Consider the following 22905-nt stretch of genomic DNA (forward strand, 5'->3'; position numbering starts at 1 on the left):
AGATCTGTGTGGTTCAGTAGTCTCTAGTGGGATCTGTGTGGTACAGATCTGTGTGGTTCAGTAGTCTCTAGTGGGATCTGTGTGGTACAGATCTGTGTGGTTCAGTAGTCTCTAGTGGGATCTGTGTGGTACAGATCTGTGTGGTACAGTAGTCTCTAGTGGAATCTGTGTGGTACAGATCTGTGTGGTACAGTAGTCTCTAGTGGGATCTGTGTGGTACAGATCTATGTGGTACAGATCTGTGTGGTACAGTAGTCTCCAGTGGGATCTGTGTGGTACAGATCTGTGTGGTACAGATCTATGTGGTACAGATCTGCGTGGAACAGATCACAGCGTGCAGCTGCCCTCTTCCTGACCCCACGTCCCGCCCCCCCGTCTCCCCGTCTCCCCAGTTGCTCCAGGCGGTCTGGGAGCCCCTCGGAACGTGGGCTGAAGAGCAGCGCCTCCTTCAACTCCTCCAAGCTCTACATCATCTCCCCCGGGAGCACCACGGGGTCAGACAGCGGCGGCGTCAGCCGGTGCCATCAGACACGCCCACCGCCGGCGCAGGAGGAACAGATTGGCTGGAAGAAAACGGAGGACGGGTCCTTATTGGAGGAATCGAACGCATCGAAAGATTATAGGTGAGTAAAACAACAGTGTTTTTCTGGGGGGCTGAGAAACAACTTGATTTATGTATTTTTTTTTTTTTTTATAAACATATATTCTGACATAATCTGGCATATATACATTAAGTCATGCTTCAACAAGATTTCTAGGTTGCTCATCAGTGTACATAACATCTGTCCATTTGTCTGCTGTGAGTATTCTTTTGTCCGTTAAAAAAAAAATATATATATATTTGAGAAAAATAAAGATGACTTATGCCTGAGATATATTATTATACGTCTTACAAGGAACATAATTATGATCAAACAACAGGCACCCATGGAAAGTGTCAGTGGTTCCATCCTCTTGAGGGAGGGAATGAGTTATGTTGCTCAGAGAGAAGGCTTGGCTCATCAGGCCTGTCAGGCTGTCACAACCTGCAGCCGCACGTCTCATCTGATCAGCTTGACGGCGCTCTTCGTGATAAAGGACAGAAATGTACAATGTACGCGGCCGTCCGTCCGTCCATGACGACATAAGGGATTCCAGGGGAGACGTCTCGGTCAATGAAAGTGGCAACTGACTGAAACACTTAATGATGAAGAGATCATGGGGAATGCTATGTATTTGTCACATTGCTCAGCGTTAAAGGTGCTATAGAAGATAACATTCGGCCATTCAGATGTCCCACTAGAACACCAGCGTGTCAATTATCCAATCGGATGCATTCCATTTGGGGAAATGGGAAGTAGGGAGGGGATACATACATGCAACATGTAAACATTTTTAAACGATAAATTCATTAATCAATCATTTTTGGGGAGGAAAAGCAACACTTTTATTCTGCACCTTTCTAAAAGCTCTGTGGATGTATTATTTGTATCTAAATGTTATCTATAGCACCTTTAATGCTATGTTTGAACTTGTTTTTAACTCACTATATTTCTTGAATGAGTAAGATTAAAGTCCTCCACCACAGACTTGTGTAGACAAACTATGACATTATAATTGTTCCATCGCATTGAGATCCACCAAGCGCAGTTTTATTTTCTCAGCTTTCCATTATTAACGCGAGCCTGATTTTGTTGTGCTTATTATTTTCTTGTCACGCCGTATTCAGTACAGATCTTCAAAAGGACATTGTGATTGTTAGTAGCGACGCACCGATGTCGCTCTCTCTCTCTCTCTCTCTCTCGGCAGATACGGTTTCTTCCCGATGCCACTCTTTCTCTCAGTGCTAGTTATTGTTTTAGATGCTAAATTCTGAGTGTGTCTAGGGCGGCTACATGGTGTAGTGGGCAAGGCGCTCGCCACGAAATGCTGGAGACGCTGGGCTCGTCAGTTCGAGCCCAGCGCTCCACATTTGCTTTCAGTTTAGCTGGTCGTTCATACTAATACACATTGGCCGTATTAGGGGGTGGGAAACTGATGGGTGGGGATCGGGCGTTGTGGACAGCGACTCCTACAGGTCGGTTGGTGCGCCTGCGCAGTAGAATCAGGAAGTGTCGGGGGCAGCGTGAGCCTCCCACGCGTTACGCCTCGCCACTGAGAGATCGAGCTGCGCAGGTGAAAAGATGCGACTGCTGTTACCTCAAGTACCGGAGGGGACTTGTGCTATGTATGACTTAGTCCACATTGCAGCCGGCTTGTGGGAGGCAAGAAACAGCGTCCGTGACAGGGGAGGGTTGAATTGGATGATACGAAATTGGGATGGGAGAAAATATAGAAAAATGGGAGAAAAAGTGGATAAAAAAAAAATTCTGTGTCTTTTGAAGGACTGTACTGACTGGACTAACTGGACTGACCAGTGTTTGTTTACTTTGCAAAGTTCATTATCATTTTCCTCCTTTTTTATTTTTTTGTTCCTTTTCACTTTCTTTCATAATTCAGTGGAGTGGACGGCGTTTTGACTTTTCTACTAAAGACATTAACACTGAGATCCAGGTATACTTGTATGAATATTACCATATCATTTCATTTCATTTCACTTCATTTCATTTCATTTAGTCATTTAGCTGACGCTTTTATCCAAAGCGACTTACGAGTTCTGTACGACATATCCTTCAGGTTGCACTCGTTATCTCACTGGCCCATCCTGCCGTGTATTTACCTGGTATTCATCACTGTGTCATTTAGACCCTCGGGAGGAGTTATGCACACACATCTGTAAGTGATTTAATAGCCTCACGTTTTGAGCAGCTGATTTGTCCCGGCCCGTCACAAAGCAGCCGTACGGATTTCGTTGTGCACACCTGATACAGTCAGGCCTCGCACAGCAAGCGGCAGTCACTGTCTCGCCTACATTTGATACGTCAGGTAGGGCTGACCCCTATTAGTCGATTAGTCGACTAATCGGTCGAAAGGAGCCGTAGTCGACTAACCAACCTCTTAGTCGAATAGTAAAAAAAGAAAAATTTAATATTATAATATTTTTTAGCGTGGCTAACACTAATGGCACGCATACCAGAGGCTAACTGCCTACGAAAACAGGCACAGAGGCACTGAAAGAGGATTTCACCCATCTAATGAACACACTAGACTAGACAAATATCAAGATGTATCCATCAGTGGAGCAATTGCATGCTTTTGCAGAGGACAAGAAGCCTTCAGTCGACTCCTTCAGACATTAAGCACCCCCCACAGCCCAAATGGAATGATACAAAAATAAAAATAAAAAAAAATAATGTAAAAAATATTATACATTTAATTTTTTTTTGTCGACCAATAAGCGACTAACAGCAAATTTTGGCCAATCATAGTCGACCATCCAAATCCTTAGTCGGGGACAGCCCTACCGTCAGGCCTCGCACAGCAAGCGGCAGTCACTGTCTCGCCTACATTTGATACCGTCAGGTAGTGATGCACCGATGTGAAAATTGTGGCCGATACCGATAACCGATATTAATATTGCTGTTCTGGCCGATACCGATATTTACCGATGTCGATATCTCTGTATAGAAAACACTTTTTTATGATAATCAAATAAAGAGCTATTTTCCAAAACGCATTTTTTTTTTTTGTAATTTATTTTCAGAAATGACAGATATTTTGAAACTATTTAAGGCCAAAACATGTAAAAAGAAAATATTACATTTTTTTTACTTTTTTAATATCGGCCCTATCTTGATATCGGACCGATACCGATGTGTAAAAAAACTGCCATATTGGCCGATATTATATCGGCGGCCGATATATCGTGCATCACTACCGTCAGGCCTGCATTGCAAGCAGTGTGAAATTCCATGCCGTCATCATCACCATAATTATTTCCATAGTGCCTACCAGGTAAATACCACACGGTTGACAGTGAAATAAAGTTGAAACCGTTTCATCGCCGTTTGTGCACATGCCCCCAAGATGCTGTCTCTATGGTTACCTCTGTGTGTTCAAATAGTCACATGACCTCTCCCCTAACCAGCAACCCCCCCCCCCCTGTTGTCCCGTGTACATCCCCTCCTTTGGAAACCACTGCCCTACGTATAGAGCTCTTGTACAATGACACTATATTATGGGCCGAATGATTTCCATCTCTCTGCTCTTGCAATAATAATAAAAAAGATGCTTCTGTGTTTCACAACTCTGGCTTTTAGGTCAATTACGTACGGTACACAGTGAACCGTTGCCCTGTTTTTCGTTTGATTTGAACTTGATTTGCCTGCGTTGTTTTGTTCTGTATTTGCCTGCCCCCCCCGCATCTTACCTCTGGACAATGCCTATTGTCTTACAGCACGGTAAACATGTGAACTAATGGTAAGCATGTAAGCGAATGGTACAGCACGGTAAACGTGTAAACTAATGGTAAGCACGGTAAACGTGTAAGCGAATGGTACGGCACGGTAACTATCTGAACTAACGGTACGGCACGTATGCGCAGACACTTTTCTCGTGTTATTAATTGTTCCCTTGTTCTTTCTTTCTTTCTACTCATTCACTCTTTTCTCTATTTCTCCTCTGCTCTCTTCTGTATATTCCATTTCTCTCTATCTCTCCCTCCCTCCCTCTCTCTCTCCCCTCTCCATTTCCCCTCTCCTTTTCCCCTCTCCTATCTGTTCTTTCCCATCTCTCTCTGCTCTCTTTCCTCTCCATTTCTCCTCTCTGTTCTCTCCCTCTCTGCTCTCTCTCTCCTCCATTTATCCTCTCCTCTCTGCTCTCTCTCCTCCATTTCTCCTTTCCTCTCTCTCCTCTCTTCTCTGCTCTCTCTCTGCTCTCTCTCATCTCCTCTGCTATATCTGCTCGCTCTCTGCTCTCTCTCATCTCTCTCATCTCTCTCTCTCCTTTCCTCTCTCTCTCCTCTCCTCTCTCTTTCTGCTATCTCTCTCCTCTCTGCTCTCTCTCTCTTTCTGCTCTCCCTCCTCTCCTCTCTCTGCTCTCTCTCCTCTCTGCTCTTTCTCCTCTCTCTCTCCTCTTCTCTCCTCTTCTCCTCTCTCTGCTCTCCTCTCTTTCTGCTATCTCTCCTCTCTGCCTGCTCTCTCCTCTGCTCTCTCTCTCTTTCCCCCTTCTCTCTTTCTGCTATCTCTCCTCTCTGCTTCCTCTCTCTGCTCTCTCCTCTGCTCTCTCTCCTCTGCTCTCTCGCTCTCTCTCTCTGCTCTCTCCTCTCTCTCCCTCTCTCTGCTCTCTCTCCTCTCTCTCTGCTATCTCTTCTCCTCTCTCTGCTCTCTCTGCTCTCTCCTCTCTCTCTCTGCTCTCTCCTCTCCGCTCTCTCTCTGCTCTCTCTCTCTCCTCTCTCTCCTCAATGCTCTCTCTCTCTCTTTCTGCTATCTCTCTCTCTCTCTCTGCTCTCTCTCCTCTCCTCTCTCTGCTCTCTCTCCTCTCTGCTCTCTCTCCTCTCTCTCCTCTTCTCTCCTCTTCTCCTCTCTCTGCTCTCTCTCATATCTCTTTCTGCTATCTCTCCTCTCTGCCTGCTCTCTCCTCTGCTCTCTCTCTCTCTCCCCCCTCTCTCTTTCTGCTATCTCTCCCCTCTGCCTCCTCTCTCTGCTCTCTCCTCTGCTCTCTCTCTCTCTGCTCTCTCTCTGCTCTCTCTCCTCTCTCTCTGCTATCTCTTCTCCTCTCTCTCTGCTCTCTCCTCTCCGCACTCTCTGCTCTCTCTCTCCTCTCTCTCTCTGCTCTCTCTCTGCTCTCTCCTCTCTCTCCCTCTCTCCCCTCTCTCTCTCGCTCTCCCTCTCTCCCCTCTCTCTCTCTGCTCTCTCTCCCCTCTCTCTCTCTCTCCCTCCCTCCCTCCCTCCCTCCCTCCCTCCCTCCCTCCCTCCCTCTCTCCCCTCTCTCCCCTCTCTCTCTCTCCCTCCCTCTCTCCCTCTCTCCCCTCTCTCTCTCTCTCCCTCTCTCCCCTCTCTCTCTCTGCCCTCCCTCCCTCCCTCCCTCCCTCCCTCCGGGGTGTGTGTGGTCCACAGACTGCGGGCCTTGCAGGACCCTGACGGCCCGCCCCAGCAGCCTCTGCTCCGGCCCGGTTTAACCAAGGATGACTTTGTGAGGATGATGTTACCCGACAGCCGGCTCGGAGCAGGGCACCAGAGGAAGGTGAGTGTGCTCCGGCTCCAGCTCTCCGCCCGCTCTCCCTCTCCCTCTCCCCGCGGGGGCCTCTGTCGTACGGTGGTGTAGTGTTCCACGCTGGTGGTGATGCCTTTTACATCCAGCGCCTCTCATCAAACCAGGTTCTTCTGTTCCGGTCGAGGACCCCCAAATTGATACGTAATAGATCAATTAAGATTATTACCATTTTGTTCAGATCTAGTCTCGGGGACCCCCCCATCTGAGAAGATTATTTGTTGTTGCATATGATTCAATCCTGCATTGCATAACTGTGGCTATATTATATAGACATTATATATATATATATATATATATATATATATATATATATATATATATATATATATATATATATATATATATATATATAATAATATATAATATAATAATAATATAATATATAATAATATTATATTATATATATACAGAGGAGAGAGAGAGTGAAAACTCATGCGTTCTCTCACTCTAACTCCAGTGAAGAAAATACGAGCGGAATAATTAAACTCTTCCCCACGTGAGAACCAGCTGGCTCAGGATTTATTTATTTCCTAAACCGTTGAATTCCTTCCCTTGATGTTTGTGTTTGTGAACAGCGAAACGCTGGGTCCGCGCCACGTGTGAGATCTGCGGTGTACAGTACTGCTGCTGTGATCACACGCCCTCCCCGGTGCTCTGAGCCGCAGAGAGGGTCACATGGAACTTTCTGACCTCATTACGGCGTTACCTGTCAAAACAGTTGGGAACCCACTGGCCCATGCCGTCATGGAATTACTTCTACATGGATGCATCCGAAAAGAAGCCGCATGTTGGGTTAAAATCAAGCGGAGCGGCGTTCTCTCACGTTCACAGTCATCTCTCGGTTCACAGTTATCTCTCGGTTCACAGTTATCTCTCGGTTCACAGTTATCTCTCGGTTCACAGTAGGGATGTCCGATATTATCGGCCTACCGATATTATCGGCCGATATTGGCATTAAAATGTGATATCGGAAAATATCGGTATCGGTTTTCAAATTTTTTTTTTTTTATTTAAAATTTTTCTATAACCTTTATTTACCCAGGCAAGCAAGTAAGAACAAATTCAGATTTTATTTATTGTCAAAAGTATGCATAATGTTGTGTTAATTCCACAACAAGAGATATGTAGTGTTAATTACCTGAAATTATTCCGTTTTTGGGGGGGTATCGGAAATTAAGAGTTGGACAATATCGGTATATCGGTATCGGTAAAAAAGCCAATATCGAACATCCCTAGTTCACAGTCATCTCTCTGTTCACAGTTATCTCTCGGTTCAGTTATCTCTCGGTTCACAGTTATCTCTCGGTTCACAGTTATCTCTCGGTTCACAGTTATCTCACGGTTCACAGTTATCTCTCTGTTCACAGTTATCTCTCGGTTCACAGTTATCTCTCGGTTCACAGTTATCTCACGGTTCACAGTTATCTCTCTGTTCACAGTTATCTCTCGGTTCACAGTTATCTCTCTGTTCACAGTTATCTCTCGGTTCACAGTCATCTCTCGGTTCACAGTTATCTCTTGGTTCACAGTAGGGATGTCCGATATTATCGGCCTACCGATATTATCGGCCGATATTGGCATTAAAATGTGATATCGGAAAATATCGGTATCTGTTTTCAAATTTTTATTTTTTTATTTTTTATTTTTCTATAACCTTTATTTACCCAGGCAAGCAAGTAAGAACAAATTCTGATTTTATTTATTGTCAAAAGTATGCATAATGTTGTGTTAATTCCACAACAAGAGATATGTAGTGTTAATTACCTGAAATTATTCACAGTCTCTCTCGGCTCACAGTCTCTCGGTTCACAGTTATCTCTCGGTTCAGTTATCTCTCGGTTCACAGTTATCTCTCGGTTCACAGTTATCTCTCGGTTCAGTTATCTCACGGTTCAGTTATCTCTCTGTTCAGTTATCTCTCGGTTCACAGTTATCTCTCGGTTCACAGTTATCTCTCTGTTCACAGTTATCTCTCGGTTCACAGTTATCTCTCTGTTCACAGTTATCTCTCGGTTCACAGTTATCTCTCGGTTCAGTCATCTCTCGGTTCACAGTCTCTCTCTGTTCAGTTATCTCTCTGTTCACAATTATCTCTCGGTTCACAGTTATCTCTCGGTTCACAGTTATCTCTCGGTTCACAGTTATCTCTCTGTTCACAGTTATCTCTCGGTTCAGTCATCTCTCGGTTCACAGTCTCTCTCGGTTCAGTTATCTCTCGGTTCAGTTATCTCTCGGTTCACAGTTATCTCTCGGTTCAGTATCTCTCGGTTCAGTTATCTCTCGGTTCACAGTTATCTCTCGGTTCAGTTATCTCTCGGTTCAGTTGTCTCTCGGTTCACAGTCTCTCTCGGTTCAGTTATCTCTCGGTTCACAGTCATGTCTCGGTTCACAGTCTCCCTCGCTTTCGCTCCGTCTCCCGTCTCCCTCCGCTGTGCTGGTTATTGACTCGGTTACATAGTTGACTCAGAACTTAGTTACAACCGAGCAACTTTTGAGGCCCGCTGGTCTGATTCGTGAAGGGAGAGAGACTTGAGAATCCAAATCCCCAGCGTGGGACGCAAATTGAGTAAATTAGTCTCACCCTGGTGAGAAACATACTGTTTCTGTTATCAAGTAGAACCCAGTCACATTAAAACATACTGTTTCTGTTATCAAGTAGAGACTCAGTCACATTAAAACATACTGGTACTGTTATCAAGTAGAGACCCGGTCACATTAAAACATACTGGGACTGTTATCAAGTAGAGACCCAGTCACATTAAAACATACTGGTTCTGTTATCAAGTAGAACCCAGTCACATTAAAACATACTGGTATTCTTATCAAGTAGAGACCCAGTCACATTAAAACATACTGGTATTCTTATCAAGTAGAACCCAGTCACATTAAAACGTCCAGATTAGGGATGTCCGATATTATCGGCCGATATTGGCATTAAAATGTAATATCGGAAATTATCGGTATCGGTTTTCATTTGTCAAAAGTATGCATAATGGTATCGGTTGACATCGGTATCGGAAATTAAGAGTTGGACAATATCGGGATATCGGTAAAAAAGCCAATATCGAACATCCTTTACTTTTAATCCCTTATCTTCACGACTTCATGACTCAAAATTCTCTTCTATCTTCAGACTAGAAGAGATGTGGGCCGGTTTTAGGCCCGATTCTCCCCTTTCGACAATCCGTTTTGGGGGGGGGGGTCCACGCATATATCGGTATCGGTTGATATCGGAAATGAAGAGTTATCGGTATATCGGATATCGGTATAAAAAAGCCAACATCGAACATCCCTGGTCCAGATACATGTACTAATAGAGTGACACATCTCTCTCTCCGTCAGGGTTTAATCGGCGTTCCCGGCGTCTTGCCGACGTCCCCGCGGAGGACCCTGTACCGCACCCTGTCGGACGAGAGCCTGTGCGGCCACAGGAGGATGCTGTCCCTGGTCAGCTCCCGCGCCTCCCTGCTCCTGGACCACCAGCCCCTGCCCGACGACGACGTCCTGTTCAGCGCCGCATCCTACCACCGCACCCTGCCTCCGCGCAACCACGTCCGCCAATGGGCACCTCTGCACAAGAGTGAGTACCCCCCCCCCGGACGGCGACTAGAACACCAGAACGAAGCGAGACCCACACTACAGCTCACTCTACCACTCATGTTTTTTTATTTGATTTGATTTTTATTTGTCTCGAACATAGAAACATAAAACAAGTTTAAAAAACAAAAAGGTAAATAGTCAAAGACTATTTCCATACAATAAGTGTTCGAGAAGGAACAGGGGGAAGTAAAACAACTTATCAAGCCCTGCCCCTTCCTTACAATATTTGACATTATAATTTAATAAAAATAAAAATAATATAACAAATAATAAAAAATAAAATAAAAGTACAGTTTTTTTTATATATCCAAATATCCAAATGAGAAAAAATAATAGGGTCACATTACTGCTCAAGCTCCTCTCTATTATATGCTGCTACTGCCCACACTACAGCCCACACTACAGCCCACAGTGGCCTGTAAACCCGCCCTCCATTGATGGATATTTAGGATTATCACTTTTAATCTACTATTTGATGGACTTGTAAACAAAAGACTATGCAGGCTCTTTGTCTAAAGTAATCACGAATCACCAATTGAGGAACAAAAGGTTCTTTGATGCAGCCGTCAGCAGCTAAATGTCATTGAATGTTCCGGGAAGACGACATCCATTAAACCCTGTAGAACCGTCTTAAGTGGATCATGGCTTCACGGTCACGTCTTCCAGAGCGAGAGAGACATAACGCAGCGGCCCGTGTCCAAACATCCTTCCCCTGTTAGGAGGACCATAGAGTCAAAGATGATGAAGGGAGACACGATGCTGTCGGCGCTGTGAACATGCTTGCAGTGTGTGGACCACGTCTGGCTGTGATCACACTGTGCTGTTCACAGAATAATTGCTATATTATATAATGTAAATGTAGTAACATTTGGTCTCCCATCTGTTTGTCGTTGCTGCATAAACAGTAACTTATTTAGAGAATTTCCTTTTCATTGCACCTCCCTAATGTATATAAATATATATATATATAGACTAAGAAGTTAAAAGGCGGGGGAGTTAAAGGGGAACTATCTTATAAATGGCCTTTTTGAGTGTTTAGCATTGTTTCCTAGCTATGTGAACTTATATTAATATGATCTATGTCTCAAAATTCTCATATTGGCGCATTCTTCCAATTCTCCTCTCACAATATTCACCCTCACTGAACTGAGTCGTTTGAAAATGTGCCTATATGTGATGTCATATAGTCGCTGCTGCATGTTAATGTTGAGATAGACGACGACTGCTGCACAGTGGTTTAGGTGGCACCTGCAGCCCAGGCTCAAAACAGCTCGAGATCTTGAGGTAGAAAAATGCTGTTTTTGAGGACTTGATTAGAAATACAAAACAATGAATAAAAAAAATATATATATTACAGAGGTGTTCCATAGACTCACAGGAATTGTGTAAAAGTGCCCAAATAGTGAAAGAAATAGTAAAATAGTTCCCCTTTAAGATTGGGGGCGTGGGTAGGCTGGTAAAGATATGCCTCCTAATGTGTGTAAACGGAAGTACAGGAAGTACAGGCTTTCCGGTTTCGACAAAACAATTATAGAAACGTGTGAAGTGCAACAATATTTCCTCGTTTTTTAAGCCACTGCAACGGCTTTGCCTGACGAATTTACTACATGACCGGGACGTTCTTCTAGCTTGTTTGCCGACAGGATTCGGGGGGAAAGTTTGGTCCGTTCGGAGGCAGCTTCCAGGGGAAGTACATACACCGGAAATTCTACCCCATACACACTTTCGGCCGTAGTTCTTTACCAGGCTTTATCTCACGGAGGAGATACAACGGGGAACGAGGTTAGGGCACGTGGGGGGGAGTTGAGATTCAAACGTTTTTCTGATTACTTACTATTTGACAGATTACTCTCAGCTGAACAGGCCCCCGATTGGTTGCTGGCTGCCCAGGGGTTTCAATTTGGTAACAAGATGGAGGATGAAGCTCCAGATGTCAAAATGTCTGTCGTCCCTCTTCTCCCCTAATCCCTGGTCCAGACGCTGACCCGTTAACGCGCAGGTTAATTGTCTGCCAGCCTCTGGGCAGCAGCGGCAGCAGCAGCTCCCGTTTGGCTCCTTGTATAATCAGATTCTCCATCGCAGAGTGAGCCTCAACATGGAGCGCAAAAAGCACTGTGATTCTTGGCGCCGTGCCATGATTTCAAGAATGTGATTGTTTTTACCAACCCCTCCCTCCCTCCCACACACACACACACACACACACACACACACATACACACACGCACACACACACACACACACACACTCCCACACACACACACACACACACACACACACACACACACACACACTCCCACACAGACACACACACACAGACACACACAGACACACACAGACACACACACACACACACACACACACACACACACACACACACACACACACACACACAGACACACACACACACACACAGACACAGACACAGACACACACACAGACACACACACACACACACACACACACACACACACACACACACACACACACACTCATTTGGCTTACACACTTAATCTAGCAGAAATACAACGAGCCTAAAATGATTCGCGCTGGATATATTATTCCAACCAGCCGTAGTCTAGACGGTCAGGTTACTACGGCAACGTCAGCAACTCCAGGTCGAGGAGATGATGTACACACCACCGTATCGCCATTATTGCGCGGTATCCGGTACCATCTCTCCACGACACGTTGATTTCACGGTACATTCCTCTCCGACCGGTATCTTCTCCCTTTTGTTTGAAAACGTGACCGGGCTAAGGATACCATTTTATAGGTATCTCTCAATATACATAATATCTCATGTGGGTGTGTGTGAGTTGCACCTGTGATGACCCGCGTCACGTGTATCAGATGGACCTGACATTTAACGCGGGGTGTGGTCGTGACGGTAATGAGAATCAGACGACGTGTCGGGGGAAGGGTGGGGGGGGGGGGGGGGAGACGAGAGCAGAGAGAGCCTCAGCTCTGGTCGGTCTGAGCCGGTTTGAACCTGATTGAGAGATACAGGGATGAGGAGGATAATAAGAAAAAGATATGGATGGATTGATGGAAGGCCAGCGAGGAGAGCGAGCCCAGCTGCCTGTAACTGACCTAAATGGACGGTGTGTGTTCCCCAGATGAGCGGAGCTTCTCTGACAGCTCGCTGGCGGAGCGCTCCCGGCTGGTGGACGCCGGCCTGATGCCTCTCGCCTGCAACCCCTCGGGGCTCGACTGGTCCCACCTGGTGGACGCCGCCCGGGCCTTCGAAGGTAAGCGGCTTAAAACGTCCGGATCGCCGGCGTGTACGAGTGCGTGTTGAGTGCATTTTCTTTCTTTTATTTATTTGGTACCAGGCGGGCCTAAACGCCTAAACTGTGAAGCAGAGTCGTCGTTCTAAATGAGCACTTTGATCAGTCGACAGGAGGGAAGTAAACATTTTCTTTTCATGTCGCCTCCCCAACGTTTTCTTTCCCCTCTAATCACAAACTCTCCGGGGATTAAAAAAGAAGAAAAGATGATTAGAATTCAAATAAACGAGGCGTGTTGAGAAACGTCTCTGAGCGCAGCATTGTTCAGTCTGTCATAATTTTTCAAGCGTTTGGCTCTGCGGGGTGAAATTCGTTTTGACCTCCAGTGTCATTTTGACCCAGTCAGTCACGCTCGTTAACAAACCCCCCCCCCCCCCCCCCCCCCTCTTCCCACACATCCCCCCATAGCCTCTGGTATCCGACGCGGAGGTGCTAATTAGAAGGAACGAAAGAGCGTGTATTTTGGGAAATGAGAAATGATGCCATTATCACGTTTTTTGCCGCACGCGGCAAAGGAAGCACTTTGCAGAGTTGGGCTCGACGCCACCTCCCCGCCATAATTGCTGCCTTCGCTCGCACGTGTTGTCTCAGTCAATTTACAGCCTTCCACCACCTCTCCTCTGATGCCCCGCTCGGTGTTCGTCATCTGCGGTGCGGAGGGGGCGGGGCGGGGGGATAGGTGTGAAACGGGCTCCCTGTGATTTTCATAAATGGTTTCCTGTTCTGCGTATTGAGGTTGACCTTCGAGTGACTCTGAAATGTGACCCAGCGGTAAGAGACTCATGTCTGGAGGTCGGATCGCGAGAACATTTATGAAATGTTTTCCATATTATCACAGTTTGTATATGTTTAAGAACATATTTACTGTAACCGCTAACAGTTATAGTATCTCTTAATAGTAAACACCTTTGTTAAAAACCACAGTTTGTGACACCTAGTACCTGACTGCCAAAGTGTTAAAAATGCAGCCAAACTTTAGATTGGATTTTCTCAGTTTCTTAAGGAAACTTAAGGTTTAACTAGATATATTTTCAGATATTTTCAGATTTCAATCTATGACACTAGATCATTTGAAAGCTTACATTCTGTACTTTCATAATCTGTAAAAATGATCAAGGGAGACTTGTGCCTCAAACTGCTGGGCTCGGTCACAAATATGTCCGCCCGTCTAAGCCGTCCAGAAATCTAGGTTTTTGCCCGTCCAGTGCTCCACACGCCGGTTAGCGTGTAAACGGCAGCACCGTGAAGTGTGGCTGTGTTTGTGCCGCATCGCTGCTTCATATCACAGCCGGGAAAAATTAACATAGACTGAAATTAACTGTTGATCTCCCGGTGGTGGCGACGGTATGTCATGTAATTCGATTTGACTTACTCGATAGCGTTCTATATGACCTAAACAAAAATGCATTTGTCAAACACTGTTGAGATGGTCCAGTATTTTCCAAATGTCAACGGACAGTCTGTCTGGTCACTGGGGGCTGACGCGTTGATTCAGAATTGGTTGAATTTGTTATTTTTACTCCACTCACCCGTCACATTCGATTCATCATGGTAGCGGCCGGTAGACAGAAAGACTCCATTTTGACCGTTTCAAAGGACTTCGGGGTGAATGTTTGACAAATAAGTGGCCCTGACTTCATGTTTAGGTCATATATAACGTGCTTCTGAGTTCTGACACGAGGTACCGTGGCCCGGGAGAAGTTAATTTCAGTCTATGTTAATTTGCCCGGTTGTGATATGAAGTGAGCAAAACGTAGCGGTATAGTACAGCCGGGAACCAGCAACGTGAGGTATTGCTGGTTCTCTCTCTCCCTCTCTCTCTTTCCTCTCCCCTCTCTCATCCCCCCCCCCCCTCTCTCTCTCATTCTCTCTACTTCTCTCTCCACCCCCCCCCCTCTCTCATTCTCTCTATTATTTCTCTCCCCTCTCTCTCATTCTCTCTCTACTTCTCTCTCCCTCTCTCTTTCCTCCCCCCTCTCTCATCCCCCCCCCTCTCTCTCATTATCTACTTCTCTCTCCACCCCCCCTCTCTCATTTTCTATTATTTCTCTCCCCTCTCTCTCATTCTCTCTCTCTCTCTCTCTCTCTCTCTCTCTCTCTCTCTCTCTCTCTCTCTCTCTCTCTCTCCCCCCCTCTCTCTTGTTCCTCGGGGTTCATGTGTATTGTGGACTCAAACCACAATTTTGAGAAATGATAATATGACCAAAAATCGCATATTTTGATAAGCACAGTTTTATTTTTTTTCACACTTTTGACACAGCTCAATATTGAGTAAATGTCTGATCTGGTTTGACCGCCTTAGGTTAAATTTCTATTACCAACGACAAGTATCCACTCGTCTAAAACCACCACGGTACTAAAAATGTGCTTGTGATGCCATCGAGACGAGTAGGTGTGCAGTACATGGAGAAGGCACCTTTATCATCGGCTCCATTAGTAAAAACCGGCCCGCTGTTGGCGCAGTAGCGGTTAAATAGTCTTCTTCTCTGCTCCTAATAGCGTGCAGCGTTAACGTCCATGGGTCCGGTCTGCTGGCCTGGATGACAGTTCTGCTGAGCGATGATGCAGCTCGTTCTGGCCCAGCTGGCTGTGAAGCATGACTCAGCACTCGCTCTGACCCGTCGGCCCTTTCTGTTTGATGGATCGTTTTAACCCTTTCACTACCACACTACAGAAGGTCAAACCTTCTGTAGTGTGGTAGCGAAAGGGTTAACCTTCTTTTTTGTTTGATCTACTTTTTTCTCCCATTTTCAATTTTTTTCTCCCATCCCAATTTTCGTATCGTCCGATTCTCCCCTCCCCTGTCTCGAACGCTGTTAGGCCATGCCTCCCACAAGCCGGCTGCAATGTGGACGAAGCCTTGCATCACATGTCCCCTCCGGTACTCGAGGAAGCAGCAGTCGCATCCTTTCACCTGCACAGCGCGATCTCTCAGCGGCGGGGGTCTGCGTTTGGAGGGCACGCTGCCCCCGTCGCTTCCTGATTCTGCTGCGCAGGCGCACCAACCGACCTGTAGGAGTCGCTGTCCACAACGTCCGATCCCCTAATACTGCCAATTGTGTTAGTATGAACGACCAGCCAAGCTGATAGCAATGCGGAGAGCTGGGCTCGAACCCAGCGTCTCCTGCATTGGTGGCGAGCGCCTTGCCCACTACACCACCTAGCCGCCCAAGGGTTAATCTTCTGTAGGGTGGCAGTGAAAGGGTTAACCCTTTGTCGTGTGGCAGTGAAAGGGTTGACCTTCTGTATTGACGCAGTGAAAGGGTTAACCATTTGGTAGTGTGGTAGTGAAAGGGTTAATAAAGTAGCGACACATCAGGTTTGATTTAACAGAGTTAAGACGAGCTGTCCTCATCATCAATATATATACATCTGTACGCATCAATATATATACATCTGTACACATCAATATATACATCTGTACTCGTCAATATATATACATCTGTACGCATCAATATATATACATCTGTACGCATCAATATATATACATCTGTACACATCAATATATACATCTGTACTCGTCAATATATATACATCTGTACACATCAATATATATTCATCTGTACGCATCAATATATATACATCTGTACACATCAATATATATACATCTGTACGCATCAATATATATACATCTGTACACATCAATATATACATCTGTACTCGTCAATATATATACATCTGTACGCATCAATATATATACATCTGTACGCATCAATATATATACATCTGTACTCGTCAATATATATACATCTGTACACATCAATATACACATCTGTACTCGTCAATATATATACATCTGTACGCATCAATATATATACATCTGTACGCATCAATATATATACATCTGTACTCGTCAATATATATACATCTGTACGCATCAATATATATACATCTGTACGCATCAATATATATACATCTGTACTCGTCAATATATATACATCAGTGTACGCATCAATATATATACATCTGTACGCATCAATATATATACATCTGTACGCATCAATATATATACATCTGTACACATCAATATATACATCTGTACTCGTCAATATATATACATCTGTACACATCAATATATATACATCTGTACGCATCAATATATATACATCTGTACACATCAATATATACATCTGTACTCGTCAATATATATACATCTGTACTCATCATCAATATATATACATCTGTACGCATCAATATATATACATCTGTACGCATCAATATATATACATCTGTACGCATCAATATATATACATCTGTACTCGTCAATATATATACATCTGTACGCATCAATATATATACATCTGTACTCGTCAATATATATACATCTGTACTCGTCAATATATATACATCTGTACGCATCAATATATATACATCTGTACGCATCAATATATATACATCTGTACGCATCTATATATATACATCTGTACTCATCAATATATATACATCTGTACGCATCAATATATATACATCTGTACGCATCAATATATATACATCTGTACTCATCAATATATATACATCTGTACGCATCAATATATATACATCTGTACGCATCAATATATATACATCTGTACTCATCAATATATATACATCTGTACGCATCAATATATATACATCTGTACGCATCAATATATATACATCTGTACGCATCAATATATATACATCTGTACTCATCAATATATATACATCTGTACTCATCAATATATATACATCTGTACTCATCAATATATATACATCTGTACGCATCAATATATATACATCTGTACGCATCAATATATATACATCTGTAGTGTACTCATCAATATATATACATCTGTAGTGTACTCATCAATATATATATATAAAGGGTACCTTATCCACAAGAAAGCTTCAGAACACATTCTTCCTGTCTGTTCCACTAGTATCCACAGCGTCCTGGTCCTGTTTAACCATTCATTATACCCTGGGCTGTGACCGCTTAACACTGGCAACTACACAGCAAAAACAACATCTCAATCTCAACTAGTAATTTGATCTCGTATCGAGTCTAAAAGAAATCTGTTTTTTGTTGAAACAAGTGAACGTATCTGACTGCCAGAGAGATTTCGGATCTTTTTGCTTTGTACCACCAGTACAAATAAGCTTGTCGAGGCAATTTCGATCAAGTTCAGTCGTATTCCCAACCAATAAAATGATCTCACCCTGTTGGCAGATATTTCCCTCTACTTTCCCCGGCCCCGCAGTATATAAGAGTTCTCTTGTCGTCCCTGTAGCATATTTTGTGTGTATATAAAGGGTATGTGTTAGTCAGGTGTTATCTCAGCCTACCTTTCACACTACCATTGATGTTGAAAAGGGGCGGTAAAGGGGATTGGAAGTCGCCATACATCATAGGAACTTCACCCTCGTGAAAACCACAGCGCCTTTTTACTTTCGCTAACGTTACTGTATTTCTTTACTACAGCAAGCCGTTCAAAATGTGCACGTTATAGTCAGGAGGACTGACAGCCCAGGACTGATGGTGGACGGTGAACGTGCGAGAGCCGCGTGGTGGTAGAGTGTTAGTGGAAGTAAACTGTGATATCCTCCACGAGGGTTGAGAGTTGCCTACGCCGAGAAACTTTGAGTACTTCCATCCCTTTTTTTTTTTTTTTTTTGTCTTTTTCCCCCTCCATTTTTCCTCCGATTTTCTCCCATCCCAATGTTAGTCGTATGCCAATTCCCAGTCCCTTCCTGGTCGCTGCGCTTTACCCCCCACAGTCGGTCTGGGAGAGTGGAGGCTACCACATGCTTCCTCCGACACACGTCCAGCCAATCACCGCTTCTTTTCACCTGGCAGCGCGGATTCTCATTGAGAGGGCGTAGCGTGTGGGAGGACCACACTATCCCCCTCACGTCCAATCCGCGCTTAGCAGGCGCCCCGACCGAACTGTAGGAGTCGCTGTTTACAACGACCCGGACCCACCCCGCCAGCTTCTCCCACCCTCTGATACAGCCAATTGTATCAGTGCAGACGGCCAGCCAAGCTGGTGACAACCCCGGAGCTGTGAGCTGGATTCGAACAGGCGAACCAAGCTCACAGCTCCGGGGCTGGTGACGAATGCAATCTCCGCTCGACCACCTAACCGCCTGCTTCCATCCCTTTTCAACATCCAGTGTGAATGGCGTTTCGGGGAGGTAAGCTGAGATGTACTAAAACATACACCGCCATGCACCTGTGAACATTTTGCGGTGAAGACGAGGGGACAATCGGCGGGGAATGGCCGGAAGTCAAAATGACACTGGAGTGGTCCTTTTCTAAAAGACTCTGTAGTACGAGATCAAATGACTTGTTGAGAGACGGAGATCTGTTTGCAGTGTGGCCTTCCTCTCTGCTTCCTCTCTTTGAATGCCTCCGTGCCACGGAGAGAGAGAGAGATGACCACAGAGCCTCGTACGCCCGGGCACCGAAGGGCCTCTATTAGCAGGGAAAGCGTCTGCAGGGATCACATACTGGCATGATTAGCTGGCGTGTGCTTCCAGTGGCTTGCTTTTGTTTCGTGTCCACTACTCGCTGTCGTGCTCCGGGGTCTGTTGCTAAGCGCATGGAAAACATGCACACTAGCACTCATTACGGCCCCCCGGCCATGAAGGGCTGGAATCTTTTTATATATTCTTTCTTTTTTTCCCTTCTAATGCTAGAGGGTCATCATAGTGTGAGGGCTAAACCTACGGCCATGGGACCACTGGGTCCCTTTTTCTTTTAATGCAATGTACTGTGTGTTGTGTGTCGTGTGTCGTGTGTAGTCCTCCCAGGAGGACTAGGTGAACGCTATGGCAACAGCTAACGACGATCACTATAATTAAAGCAATCGAGCGCGAGAGGGAGTGTGTTGTATACGACATTACAGCACTGATCACAGGCACGAGAGGGAGCGTGTTGTATACAACATTACAGACACGAGAGGGAGTGTGTTGTATACAACATTACAGACACGAGAGGGAGCGTGTTGTATACAACATTATAGACACGAGAGGGAGCGTGTTGTATACAACATTATAGACACGAGAGGGAGCGTGTTGTATACAACATTACAGACACGAGAGGGAGCGTGTTGTATACAACATTATAGACACGAGAGGGAGCGTGTTGTATACAACATTATAGACACGAGAGGGAGCGTGTTGTATACAACATTACAGACACGAGAGGGAGCGTGTTGTATACAACATTACAGACACGAGAGGGAGTGTGTTGTATACAACATTATAGACACGAGAGGGAGCGTGTTGTATACAACATTATAGACCGGAGAGGGAGTGTGTTGTATACAACATTATAGACACGAGAGGGAGTGTGTTGTATACAACATTATAGACACGAGAGGGAGTGTGTTGTATACAACATTATAGACACGAGAGAGGGAGTGTGTTGTATACAACATTATAGACACGAGAGGGAGTGTGTTGTATACAACATTATAGACACGAGAGGGAGTGTGTTGTATACAACATTACAGACACGAGAGGGAGCGTGTTGTATACAACATTATAGACACGAGAGGGAGTGTGTTGTATACAACATTATAGACACGAGAGGGAGTGTGTTGTATACAACATTATAGACACGAGAGGGAGTGTGTTGTATACAACATTATAGACACGAGAGGGAGTGTGTTGTATACAACATTACAGACACAAGAGGGAGCGTGTTGTATACAACATTACAGACACGAGAGGGAGTGTGTTGTATACAACATTATAGACACGAGAGGGAGCGTGTTGTATACAACATTACAGACACGAGAGGGAGCGTGTTGTATACAACATTATAGACACGAGAGGGAGCGTGTTTTATACAACATTATAGACACGAGAGGGAGTGTGTTGTATACAACATTATAGACAGGAGAGGGAGTGTGTTGTATACAACATTACAGACACGAGAGGGAGTGTGTTGTATACAACATTATAGACACGAGAGGGAGTGTGTTGTATACAACATTACAGACACGAGAGGGAGTGTGTTGTATACAACATTACAGACACGAGAGGGAGTGTGTTGTATACAACATTACAGACACGAGAGGGAGTGTGTTGTATACAACATTATAGACACGAGAGGGAGTGTGTTGTATACAACATTATAGACACGAGAGGGAGTGTGTTGTATACAACATTACAGACACGAGAGGGAGTGTGTTGTATACAACATTATAGACACGAGAGGGAGTGTGTTGTATACAACATTACAGACACGAGAGGGAGCGTGTTGTATACAACATTATAGGCAGGAGAGGGAGTGTGTTGTATACAACATTATAGACACGAGAGGGAGTGTGTTGTATACAACATTACAGACACGAGAGGGAGCGTGTTGTATACAACATTATAGACACGAGAGGGAGCGTGTTGTATACAACATTATAGACACGAGAGGGAGTGTGTTGTATACAACATTATAGACAGGAGAGGGAGTGTGTTGTATACAACATTATAGACACGAGAGGGAGCGTGTTGTATACAACATTATAGACACGAGAGGGAGTGTGTTGTATACAACATTACAGACACAAGAGGGAGCGTGTTGTATACAACATTACAGACACGAGAGGGAGCGTGTTGTATACAACATTACAGACACGAGAGGGAGTGTGTTGTATACAACATTATAGACACGAGAGGGAGTGTGTTGTATACAACATTATAGACACGAGAGGGAGCGTGTTGTATACAACATTATAGACACGAGAGGGAGTGTGTTGTATACAACATTATAGACACGAGAGGGAGCGTGTTGTATACAACATTATAGACACGAGAGGGAGCGTGTTGTATACAACATTATAGACACGAGAGGGAGTGTGTTGTATACAACATTATAGGCACGAGAGGGAGTGTGTTGTATACAACATTATAGGCACGAGAGGGAGTGTGTTGTATACAACATTATAGACACTGATCACAGGCACGAGCTGAAGGCAGAGGCCATATGGCGTCCGAGCCGCGAGGTTATGGACTATAACTCACGCCCTCGAGCGTTCTACCGCTTCTAATACAATATCTGATTTCATGACTATATCAAGTTTTGAGGAAGAGTTTATTCAGTTCTGTATATTATGTGTTGCCAGGCAACTCCGGTTATAGCAAATAACACGAGGCTCTCAGCCGTTCAAATCGCCTTTGATCAGAACTAACTGTGGTATGAATAAATAAATAAACACATCTTTATACTATCAAATACACATTATAGTGTATTTAGTAGTATAGTGGTTACCAATCAATTTGACGCCATGGCACGCTTACAAAAGAAAGAAATTAATTCCAAGGCACACCCAATAATTTAGCTCATAAATGTCATAAATTGTACAACGATCACACTGTAGGAGGCGAAGACACGAGCAGCTGCTGCTGACCGAGAGCTGTGTTGCCTTTTGATGGAAAAGTGTTATTTTAGGCTGATTTCGTTATGCTTTTATGACGTTAATGTTATATTTTGGTTTGACATCTATTTTCTTTGAGATTTTTTTAGTACAGCCTCAAGACACACGCCTCAGCGCAGCAGGTGAAAACCACTTCACACTGTCGTCTATACGCTGTATGGTGTCGTGGTGAAGTATCACTGAATATAGACGGATGGGTATTAATGGTAATGAAGAGAACGACTGAAATGGAAGATTAAAAATAACGTCTCTCGCCCTCCCTGTTACCCTGTCTGCTCCTGTTTTTTTCGCTCTCCCTCTCTGTCTCTCTCTCTCTCTCCCTTTCGCTCCTCTCTCTCTCTCTGCTTCTCTTGCTCCTCTCTCTCTCCCTCTCTACCTCTCTCTCCCTCTCTCTCTCGCTCCTCTCTCGCTCCTCTCTCTCGCTCCTCTCTTGCTCCTCTCTCTCCCTCTCCCTCTCTCTCTATTTCTATCTCACTCTCCCCCCCTCT

The 22905-nt window shown here is 44.7% G+C and overlaps 1 protein-coding gene across 1 annotated transcript in view; it reads left to right on the plus strand.

The window, feature by feature from the left end:
- Nucleotides 1–22905, plus strand: part of LOC311232509 (signal-induced proliferation-associated 1-like protein 2) — a 166881-nt gene that overhangs the window by 132960 nt on the left and 11016 nt on the right. The window contains 5 exon segments of the mRNA XM_084319332.1: nucleotides 393–623; nucleotides 2479–2532; nucleotides 5976–6102; nucleotides 9475–9712; nucleotides 12849–12980. Of these exon segments, the coding sequence (XP_084175458.1) occupies nucleotides 393–623; nucleotides 2479–2532; nucleotides 5976–6102; nucleotides 9475–9712; nucleotides 12849–12980 (782 nt within the window).

The sequence above is a fragment of the Notolepis coatsorum genome (genome assembly GCF_963971535.1).
Source record: "Notolepis coatsorum genome assembly, chromosome: 7".
Taxonomy (NCBI): Eukaryota; Metazoa; Chordata; class Actinopteri; order Aulopiformes; family Paralepididae; genus Notolepis; species Notolepis coatsorum.